General features: G+C 53.6%; 3 protein-coding genes across 3 annotated transcripts; all 3 read left to right on the top strand.

The window, feature by feature from the left end:
- Positions 1-3,010: 3,010 nt before the first annotated feature.
- B0I36DRAFT_289848 (cyclophilin-like domain-containing protein) lies at positions 3,011-4,170 on the top strand (the record flags this gene model as incomplete). The annotated part of the gene is made up of 5 exons (XM_046151686.1): positions 3,011-3,134; positions 3,216-3,247; positions 3,391-3,521; positions 3,668-3,775; positions 3,964-4,170. Exons 1-5 carry the CDS (start codon positions 3,130-3,132, stop codon positions 4,168-4,170), a joined length of 483 nt encoding a protein of 160 aa, XP_046013334.1. The 5' UTR covers positions 3,011-3,129.
- A 2,393-nt stretch (positions 4,171-6,563) lies between these two features.
- Positions 6,564-8,874, top strand: B0I36DRAFT_363316 (uncharacterized protein; the record flags this gene model as incomplete). Its single annotated transcript, XM_046158787.1, has 4 exons — positions 6,564-7,368; positions 7,507-8,427; positions 8,620-8,714; positions 8,803-8,874. The coding sequence occupies 4 exons, from the start codon at positions 6,564-6,566 to the stop codon at positions 8,872-8,874; spliced, it is 1,893 nt and encodes a 630-aa protein (XP_046013335.1).
- Positions 8,875-10,314: 1,440 nt separating this feature from the next.
- B0I36DRAFT_324381 (uncharacterized protein) lies at positions 10,315-11,223 on the top strand. Its single transcript, XM_046154094.1, has 2 exons — positions 10,315-10,906; positions 10,989-11,223. The coding sequence occupies exons 1-2, from the start codon at positions 10,506-10,508 to the stop codon at positions 11,101-11,103; spliced, it is 516 nt and encodes a 171-aa protein (XP_046013336.1). The 5' UTR covers positions 10,315-10,505; the 3' UTR covers positions 11,104-11,223.
- The last annotated feature ends 23 nt before the right edge of the window (positions 11,224-11,246 follow it).

Below are 11,246 nucleotides of genomic sequence, written 5' to 3' on the forward strand. Positions count from 1 at the left end.
AGGAACCGTTAATACTGTGGGGTCTACTTTCGTGTTGTTGTGGTGGCTTGTCGCGCAGCGCTCATTTACCGTCACACACGTCATAGAGTGTACCTTACTATGCGCGAGGAAGAATTGTCATGACTTGTATTTGCTCTATGAGATTAACCAGGATCTGTTACCGCGCATGCAAGTTCCTTGTCCTGGGGTTTGTTCGGTTCTTTGCCCTCTCTAAGTACCTAGGTATCTTTGCATGCGGAGGGGGGGGCTGAAGCCGATGAGACCAGTCCTGCAATAACAGTGAGTGAGCCTACCTTAAAGTATGTAAACCCGCCGCGTAAGATGAAAGTATGACGAGAACCGTTGCGACGGGACAGGGTCTCGGCTCCCGCTCCCGTGCGCCCAATGATAAATTGGGCTAACGAGTTGGAGAAAGAGTTATTTTGAAGGCTGAGTGAGAAACATTCTCAAGAACAATATTACGGGGTCGCGTCCCCCCAGAAAAAAAAAAAAGTGTAAGCTCGCATGCGCGTTTGCGAAGCGGAGAGTCAAGGTGCAGAGGTGCAGCGGTGGCCGCAGCAAAAGCTGCAGCAGAAGCAGAAGTAGCAGCGGGCTTTGCAGTAGTCTGATGGTTGTTGTTGCTGCTGCCCTGCAGTCATTGTGAGATGTTCATGAAGCTTACGGGATGAGAGCGACTTGACTTCTTGGTGACGGGTTCGGGCTGCATCGCGAGCGGGCTCGGGAAGATATCCAAATCGATTTCATGCGAATCCCGATGGCGGAATAATTTCCTATCTCCAGCCAGTCCTGTCCAGCCACTGGGAATACGGTATGCACAACTTGCTTGGACTGGATCTGTGGAGAGTTGAACTTTGCGAGGTTCATGCTGGTCCACTCGCATGCACCTGGCCGGGTGAGAGAACCTTGCAAAGGCTCGCTTCCCTGTTTGGTGCACCTGTAATTTTTTTTGACTCTTTATCCACTGCAACCCGAGCGGAGGAGGGAAACCCTGTCAGCGCGCATGCACGACTAGCTGTAACCAAGAGCGTATGTCTGTGCCGCTGGATGGATGTCGAGGCATGTTCCGCAATGTAACTGCGCCGTGCTGCTGCCTTCAAGAAAGGCGGAGTGTTCTCTCCCCCAACCCCTGCCCCCAGCCTGTCCGCCTCGTGCAATGCAATGCCTCCCCTCCCATCCCTCCCCATGTCGTTCTACGTGACCATGCAGAATGTATGTACCTACATGGACGTAGTGTGTTGTCACCCGCGGGCCAGCCCAGCCACTCTGCAGGGGCAAAGTCCGAAATGACGACATTCTGCGTTTGTGCCCAGCGCCCATTGTCATCTGCGGGGGAGCCTGGACCGGATACACGGCAGGCCAGGAACACACTCACACTCGGGGGGATGCCATCGGGAAGTTCCAAGCAACAAAAGAAGGACAAGATAACTCTAAAAGCTTGGCAGGAAGCCTTGTTCCACTTTGCTCCGGTCGGTGGCTTGCCCGTGCCGATCGCTCCGAGAATAGAAGCACCACGCTCGTGTCCGTCTGTCTGCCTTTGACTGCGGTCGCCGTGTTGCGTCCGCCCGACGGGATGTGTTGATCTGCGTGAGGTCAGACTGTCATTTCCAGTCATCTGAGAGGTGCTCGGGCAGTCTGGGCGGGGGGACGCTGACACGGACACACGGACACACACATACACACACACACTGGAGATGAGGTGATGATTGTTTGCGCCGCGAGTCTGCCTCTGGATTGGTTGGTGCCTCTGAGGTTTGCCGCCGTCGCACTGTACTCCTGCATGGCCCGTATGGATGTTGCGCCGTGTACCCTCTTGCGCGACCTCGGCACACAATTGCCGAGCAGAGACAACACTTGCAAACACATCCATCCCATTAGCGCATCTGACTTGCAGGTCTGACACACCTGCCACGTCCGCATATTGGGACCCAGGCAGAGATCCCTCTGTACCTCGAGGTACACGCTGGGCCATCATCAGTTGTTCAGCCCACCTTTTCACGTCTGTGGCCTTGTGTCGATGCACATGCGCGGCCGCCAATCCAACCTTGGAACTCCTCCGCACACCACTGCGAGCTCTGTCCGCCCACCCCTGGAAACGCCAGGAAAGCCACAAAACGCCTCTGCCGATCGCCCGCCGCAGCCACTGCAGGTGTCGGTCCAGGCCTTGGACTCTTAGGGCTATTGGGGCCCGCTTACATAACCTGGACCTGCGTCCTTTGCCCATGTCCACCACCACTTGCAAGTACGGTCGGAGCTTTTCACGTGGTTGAGGTTGGTGGAAGTAGTAGTAGTTGTAGTAGTGGTAGTAGTGTTAGTCCGCATCACATCCAATTTGGAGACGAGTAGCGCTGTAGAGTGAGACATTGGCAGAAGTTCCTCTGTGGCGCAGAACCACCCGCCAGCTCAGGCACGACAGACCGGGGAAGGCGGCAGTCTCAAGCCGTGGCCATCACAGGCACGACAGACAGATGGTCCGCCTGCAGGGACCTGAGACAAGCTATTGTGCACAATCGAGCTCAGTCAACAAAGTTGCTACCACTGTGATCATAGTTGAAGGGTTCCCGGACAGCCGAGACTGGACGGCGTTCAAGTTCTTATACCACAGGCTCGGTTGCGCTAGCAAAGCAGTCACCAAAACTGACCGATTTGCAGGGGCATGGTCTTTTGGCAACCAGCTGCTTCTTGCTAAACATGGTCTGAGACACGATTCAAGTTGCGTAGGTATGCTGCTTTTGAGTGTTTACTTCACACCTCCATTGTGTGCCGTCTCCGCTACGAGACTGGTGTCTCGCGACGCTGAAACCCCCTCGATCCTCTTCAGCAGCAGGACACAACAGTGTCTGCCCACTTGTGAAACATTTTCGACCGAGTTTATCAGATCGCCCGACTTTGCATCATCGTGGCCAGACCCTGATGGCCTAGACAGAGGCTGAGACATGCATGTGCCGCTTCTTCGAAAATCGGACGTGGCGGCCACTGACGTCTGCGAATCGAGATAGAAGCTTTCCTGCCAGGTTAATACATGGGATTTGATCTACATAACTGGGCCTGAGATCTGGGTCATGGAGAGCCGATGGTTGCCAAGTCGTTCCCTCCAACCCCTTGACTTATTTGTCCGCGATATTTTCCACTATGAGGTAAAACCAAGGGTATAGAGTTTTTGATGAGACCACGGCAGAAGAAAAATAATATCTGAGCTTCGTCACCATGACCGGCAGACCCCAAGTCTACTTTGACATCTCCATCGGTGGTAAGTTCAGAGACTCTCGAAGCAATCAGACACGTGCCCCAAATCCCCGGAAGCATTTCTGCCGGGATCGTGCTCAAGTTCGGCACAGCTCGTCCTCTCTGCTAGTGGACATCCCTTACTGATATGGAGACTTAACTATCCAGGCGAGCCTGCCGGGAGGATGACGTTTGAGCTCTTCAGCGACATTGTGCCCATCACATCCGAGAACTTCCGCGCCCTAGCCGTCGGCAACAAGACGCCTCTGAAGTATGCCGGGTCCTCTTTCAACCGTGTCGTAAGTGCTGAATGTTACTTGCTGGAACTCCACGCACGCCCCTGCCCGACAATATCCACTCCAGGCCAAGCGTCCAAGAAAGCTTGGCCCGACGGAAGGTGGTATGGGTTGTGTCTGTGGAGGAACGCATGTTAAAACAAATCCAGATCCCCGGGTTCATGGCTCAGGGAGGCGAGGACGACATTTATGGCGCGTACTTTGTGGACAAGACCTTCGATGTCAAGCACAGCAAGCGGGGGATACTAACCATGGGGGTGAGTCTGCCCTTTCCTTTTCTTTTGTGGTACTGTCGGACCATGACTGTCTGCCATTGCTGACAAGCTCTCTCTCTCTCTCTCTCTCTCTCTCTCTTGCCTTCATGCATAACCGTTCATTATTGCCTCACGAAAGAAAACTCCCTCCGAGCACTGGGTAACCATGAGAATACTCGCCGTCAAACCAGAACGACGGCCAGAACAGAAACACGACGCAGTTCCACATCACCTTTGGGCCCGCGCCAGCTCTGGACGGGAAGCACGTCGCGTTCGGCGAGGTCATCGACACGCCCGACAACCATCGGCTCCTCGATCTGATCGAGAACACCCCGACGAGCCGCCACAATGCCGCCCCCGTCAAGGAAATCAAGATTGAAAAGGCCGGGCAGCTGTGAGAAAGCAAAGGCTCCGCCGGCCCCCCCTCCCCGCCCCGCCCAACGGAGTCGTGCCCGCGGATACCATGGCACATTCGTCGCAGGGGGGGGGGGGGGGGCGGGCGAGCGTGAAGAGCGAACACGGAATAGGATGAGCTTGGGCTTGGGCTGCTGTCGACCTTTATCGAGTGTTGTTATGAGACGTGGAGACAATGAGGGGCGTGCTTGTGTGAGAGGCCTGATCGATCCTCTCATGCCAGACGGCGTACAATTCATGATTCGCTTGGTGCTGAAAGTGTGCTTTCACGTTGTGGCTGGGTCGTCGTGAGACGTTGGATGGAGGGTTGTTTCAAGCTATGAAGAGAGCCACTAGCAGAGTCGACCCGTGAAGCGGCAGGCCTGGTTTAGCGTCGACCCGATTTTGGCTGTATGCTTTAGTTCATTTATCCTTGGGAATAGTCGCGCCAACAATGCACGTGTACTAGCCCTGGTGGTATTTGCTGCTATTGCTTGTCCTTACGAGCAAGCTGACATACATCCATCGCACAGTACGGAGTTGCAGCCTCTGGAGAAGTCCAAGTCCTTCCAGTGCAAACAAGTACTACTTGCTTCCTCAACGAGGACATCCTTTGTTTTAAAGATCAAGTGTACGAAGTGGTCCATACAATGAGACTGGTGGGGGTTGGTGCGCAGTGCCCGAGTATAGGCCATATACCCCGGGCGGCGGATCCTGGCTCAACACGACATGTAACAGCCTAATAGCAAAAGCACGAGCTATTCGGCTCGTCAGAATTGCCCGTCGAAACGAGGTGGCTTTCTTGAGTGAAGCGCAAGGTCTGTGTAGCTTTTCGGGTTCCCCAATTGCCTGTACGTGTTCTACTCTTCAGCCGCCAGGGTATACTGCACATACTGATAGACACCCGCCCGCGAAAGGGCTACAATTTGAGCTTGGACGTCTTTCGCGTCAACTAAGATTGTCCCTCCCGTTTCTCGAAAAGTAGAATAAATACAGAGTATTATCCATGGAAACATGGCACCGGAAGATGAACTTCAAAACTTGACCCTAAAACAGAACATGGTAGCTCAAGTGCTAGTCTCATGTAGGCACTTACATAGCGCAGTATACTGCCACGAGCTCCTACTTGATGCAAATTTTCGTGGGACTATAACAACTGGGCAAAAGAAAAGCTTGTGAAGCCGGGCTTGGGAAAAGACCAAGATTTGGCCACCGGGAACACCTCGCTTGCATGACGATTCTCAAGGTACAAAAGCACATCGACGTCAGCTACAAATCTAGAGTAGTGATGGATTCCCGACTGGAGCTAGAGAGAAGGCTAGCAGGGCCAAGGAGAATCGGTTTCTTTGACACCCGCGATGTTCTAGTTCCACCGTTACTACATACAGGGGAAGTATGTTCAGTTGCAATGCTGGTGGTTTTTCTCCGTGAGCCCTAATATACGCCGGGGTCGAGTATAAGACCTATTATGCGAAGAATGGGTCCAACAGGAACTGTGAGGTTTTCGCGTGGCAGACCATGGGAGCGACTTGTTTGTTCCAGAGAAGTAGGCAGGACTGGTTTCCTTTCTAACAGCCTAGGAGGGTGTGATGAACCTGCTACTCTTTTCTTCTGCTTCTATTCTGTTCATCTTCTTGTTAACGCCATTGAGAGTCCCTCTTCTCCCCCCTTCTCCTTTAGGCAATAGTTCACTCAGAGTGGTTCGTTCGACGTCTCGGGTTGATCACCCGTTAACTCATCAATTGTGCTCATGGGTACATGATTTTTCATTTATTTGTGACTGGAGCACCAAGTAAACTAGTCGAAAATGGCCCTGATTCTTGTATATTACTGTGGCGTGCCAATGGGGATCAGGTCCTCGCAGAACTTGAATTGGGTGATACAGCGGGCTACCTACGCATGTATAGCTACCTAGAGAGCAAAGGAAAGTTCTGAATGGCGCGGTCGACCGCCAGTCCCCCGTTTATATGCTCCGGGAGAGCTTCGTTTGCTCAGCCAGGTCCTCTGGACTACCCCAGTCCTCCGCTTAGGTGCGGTCCGTCACATATATATTATGTAGACTTTGTCCGCGCGCGAAAGGCCTTTGGGAGCATCGAAGGAATCTCCGGATTGCATTGCTGTTATCTCTTGGCATGCACCCAGCGAATACTTCCACGGTTCTCTTCGTCGCGCTTGCGGCTTTGTAGGAATGAAAGTGACAGGTAGGGATGTGGTGGAGCATGAGGTGATCGTGATCCTGACGACCAACAACCAGCCCTGGAGGGATAAAAAGGCAAAGGCTCCCCTCTGTCGCCTTCCTCGTTTCCTCCACATCCCCCCACCTCCACTTCCAAGTTGTCCCCCAACGCCTTCCTATATCTACATTGCAGCTGCTACACCGAACCAGCTAGCACCAACCATGCCTCGAGGGACAGAATTGACCTACCGCAGCGTTCACAGCGAGGCTCCAATCGCCTTCCTCTTCTACGCGGTAGCGAGGGCCGGTCCCAACGGCGAGTACCTGCCCATGGCCATTTTCCAGAGCTATCCAAAAACGGGCGATCTGATCAGCATCCAGCAGGCCGGCCTACTGCGAGCATGCCAGCGGGTGCTCCAGTCCCTCGCATCTGCGTCCAATACGTCCACTCTGCAGGCCGAAGTAGCCATTGCCACTCGCTTCTACTCCCGCGCCAAACATCCTCCGTATGAGAGAGTGCAAGTACCATCGCCCCTAACACTCGACCCTCCCGACGATGATACTGCAGCGGACTTCCTCCGCCCCGTGCCCGAGGGCGGGCTGGAATTCCCCTGCACATCGAGGTGCCTCCTGTCGGCTCTCCGCTTCGACCCGGAGGACGGAGAGCAGTATCGGCTGCGCTCTTGGCCTCTCGGGGCGGGAAACAGCCATCACAACCTCGTGCAGGGACTTGTAGTGTTTGATATTACCGAGTGCGGTCGGCCGAGATATGGGATCTATGCCTTCCGCGCCTTTTGGATGGGATGGGTCGATGACAGCTCGGAGTCTGGCTGGGACCCCGTGGAAGACGAGCCGCCGGTGAATAAGTCGCGGGCAATGCTCGGGAAACAAACGGCAGATGTGCGGGTGCCGCTGTCTGGGAGGGGATATCTCGATAAGCTTCATCGGCAGAGTTGGCCACGGTCTGTAGAGCTCGTTATTGACTGGCTGGACGAGATCCCTTTGATCGACGCCTCTGTTACTAAGGGTACGTTGTTGTCTGAACCCAGCCGCCCTTCCCCTGACCCCGAACAAAAAGGAAGGAGGAGAAGAGAAAAGAGGAAAGAAAAGGGGGCTTTGGTCCTTCGCACGTAGAGACTTTCGAACTGATGAGAATCTGAATCAGCCATCTGGAGCCTTGAGCAAGAGGACGACGGAACGAACAGTGATCCTGTTGATTCACTGACCGTTCAGCCCATAAACTACACGCCCAGAAATCTGAAGGACATGGCGATAGACAGCCTCCTGGCCAACGTGTCAAGCATGGGACACTTCCACACCGACACTTTCGCCACAATACAACAGCTGCCCGACTTTCAAGCAAGACTTCTCGCACGAATGCGAGCATCTCCGCATTCTCTAGGGCCTTCTTCAGCATCAGGCCAGCTCCTCTATCTTGCATATCGCGGAGAGCCGGAGCTGGACTGGGCCTCATATGATATCTCCATGGAGGAGCTGCAGCTCGCCCTGGCAAGAACAGAACTGGAAAATGCCATGACGCTCTCAATCTGTTTCGGTACTCTACACACCACACCCGAACAATTCCTCGAGGTGATCCTGTCTGCTCCAGCCACAAAGGCGGGAAATCTCAGCCACCTCCGTATACTCGAAGGACCGGGGAGACCCGACAACAACGCCAGCATACGCTTCCTTCAACTCCTTCTCGGCTCTGCGCGGACATCAGACCATGCTTGGCGACTCCTGAAGTCGCCCCGTCTGCTACTCTCCGGGCTCCTTGCCATCCCAATGCACAGACAACTACTCTTCCTCCCTAGACTTCCCGTGGAGATCTTCCCCGTCCGACACGTGCTCGTCAAATATCAACTTGAGGGACAGGAGCATTACTACACACACCTCCCCCTCTACGACGCGCCCCTGCACGCCATGGGCATCGTCAAAGGCCTCCAGCGCTTTATTTCCATAACCTTTGATCGTCGCCATCACGACAACTGCGACTACAACTACTACTACACCCCGCCGTCGCCCAGCGTGATTTGGAGCATCGAGAACTTGTTCGTCCCCATTATGCCCGAGGCTGAAGACCGCCGTAGGGGAAAGACCAGCATGGTCGGTCCGCAGTGTCTCTTGTCTTGTCCCGACTTGCTTGAGCCGGGGGCCTGGACGATAGTTGTTTCTCTCGAGGTTCCTCGGGAAACAGGGCTTAGACGAGCAAGATTGGGGCCCCCGCCTTCCGCACGATATTCAATTCTTCGTGCTGCTCCTTCTGCTGCTGTTGCAGCCTCGGTGGATGCCGATCCGCACATGGTCACCAAGGACAACAAACCGTTGCAGCCCAAACGAGTCCCAGGAGACACCCACGACGCTCCTCCTCAGGTATATCAAAGAGAGCATTCCAACATGTTTGCAGGCATGCGGGCATTTCTCGATACTTTCCAAGGTTCAACTTCCTGCCCAAATGTAGATCTACCCCCGGAGAAACCGCGCAATGGTACTATCAGAGTTCTGGACGCTGAAGAAGCTTTGGGACTCTTGAATGAGTTAAAGAAGTCGGGGCGCCTTTACCTGATCCGGAATTTGATGTGGGTGTGGTGGATCAGGCGAGGGTTGAGTATCAAAGTGAGTGTCCCATCCACCTCTGTCGGACTTTCCTCTTTCGATTTCTTTTCTTTGGCGGAGGAGGAGGAGGAGTTCATACTTGGTGGTTTTGATACTGGTTTTCTGTGCTCTTTAGAGACGATGGGGTGGCGTGATCCGGATTCGATGTTTGATTGAAAGGAAATGATGTGTTTAAAGGGTTAAGATATCAGGGCTATCTCCTTTGCGTGAATTAAAGCTACTCTTTGAACGTGCTTTTTGATGCCAGGCAGATACTCACGACCTACTATAGTGCGAATGAGCTGGCAACAACTCTACCGCGCGCAATCGTCGCTTCTGGACTCTGCAAAGCTTTCCCAACCAACATCATCCTACCTTACATAGTCACCACTTTGACCTGCCGAACCACTTCGACACTACTGCCACGCTTCCAAGCACCGACGATGGAATTGATTTAGATGCCCTATTCTATATTTTAGCTTCAGCCGATACTATCCATTAAAATGCCAACCAAAGTATCTAAAACCGTAACTTTAATGTCCGTACAGACATATTCTTAACATCCTCGTTAGGTCACGAAAGCAACAAGTTCCTACGTGAGACTTTTTGGTGGTACCATTGGATAGTACATCAAGGTGATAACCATTCTGACTGGCTGCCCCGTAACTACAAGCCCCCTTCTTTTTCTTTTTTGGTGAAGAGTTAAGGTTCTTCTTTTGATCAAGCGCTGAGACATCTTTTAGGATCGTGGCAAAGAATGTAGCCTTTTACCTGAGCTTTATATATCTGTGTGGGTGTATATATGTACGCAAGAGATAAGCCGCCCAATGTCATATTTAACATGCGCAAGCACATAGAGGTATTTCGTTGTTCTATGCACTACAGCGCAGTGAATTAGTAGTACTCCATTTTGTTATTATAGCTGCGAGATCTAGAACCCGTTATCGAAGACTTAAACGACATTGATATCTTTACTTTTGACCGAATGCGTTCAAACATGGATCATACCACTGTGGCTTTCACCATTTCTAGGACACATTGTGGTGCACCAGCCAATGGATCTATGCGGTATACAACCACAGAGGCGTGTTTCACGAAGTCTGGCCAAAAGCGCAATTCGACACGACCGTGGCATCGGTGCCAGCACGCCGAACGTGGCAATTGGCCCAAGTTTGTACATCAAAACTAGCATCAAGTTTTGAGAAAGCACAACGCAATGCTCTGGGTCTGCTTTGGGACACGGACCGGACAACACCGAAATCGACACACACAGCTGGCTGGCGCGGGGGGGCCACATGTCAGAGTGTCAAAAATAAAAAGTGGTGATTGTCGTTGTGTCGAAGCTAGCAGTGCAGTCTAGAGGGGCACGCTACGTCATGGACATGTCTGGTGACGTTTGAGCCGACATCGGGTCCTGTCTCCTCCGGAACAATTCCTCCTCTTGCATGCAGCACTGCAATTGACTTTTCCCACTTGTCCAAAGACATCATCATACTAAATCTCGACATTCGGGGAAACCAACTTCATCACCAACACCTTGTCCCAACCCCGAAAGACAAAACCATAGCCATGGACCCTTCCGGACCATCTCAGCCCTCGCAGCGCACGGCCTACGAGACCGAGGGCAACCCGGCCGAGACAAACCCAGGCGAGCAGCGCCGGGCAGCGCAAAAGGACGATTTCCAGCAGCAGCACCGGCGCGACGACTTCCTCACCGAGGACCGCAAGCCGGGCACGAAGCAGCACTCGAGCACGGAGGACGCAGTGCCCTCGAGCCTCGGGTTCGGCGAGCGGGGCGCGCGCGTCCGGGGAGAGGAGACGAAGGGCCGGTCTGAGGAGGACGTCGGGCGCCACCGCGAGCTCGAGGGCGAGCAGATGCGTGCTCCGGGAGAGGGCGACGTCGCGGACGCTGTGGAGCGGAAGCCCGGCGCTGGGCCCAAGGAGCCGGACTTTGCTAGTGACTTGGACAGGTAAGGGAGCCGTTGAAGTCGGTCGTGTGTGTGTGTGTGAAAAGAGGCTGTGCTGACCCCAAATTCCGTTTTCGTTCTGCAGGAAGAAGCAGGAACAGGCTGGCCTGAGGGAGGAGATGAAGGCGGCGCGGCAGTCTGGCATGATCTCGGACGAGGCGGGCATCGGACGGGGCACTGAGAGCCTGCGCGACGTTTGAAACGCTCAAAGCAAGTGCAAAAAGCCCTCATCTTGTGTTGTACGAAGCAAGCTCGAAAAGATTACTTACTGAAATGGATCCATTGGCTCCGATATAATTTTTTGGCCCGGCATCATGACCGTGACTGGTTATGGAATTCTGCC

Source organism: Microdochium trichocladiopsis (genome assembly GCF_020744255.1).
Source record: "Microdochium trichocladiopsis strain MPI-CAGE-CH-0230 chromosome Unknown B0I36scaffold_5, whole genome shotgun sequence".
NCBI classification, from domain to species: domain Eukaryota; kingdom Fungi; phylum Ascomycota; class Sordariomycetes; order Xylariales; family Microdochiaceae; genus Microdochium; species Microdochium trichocladiopsis.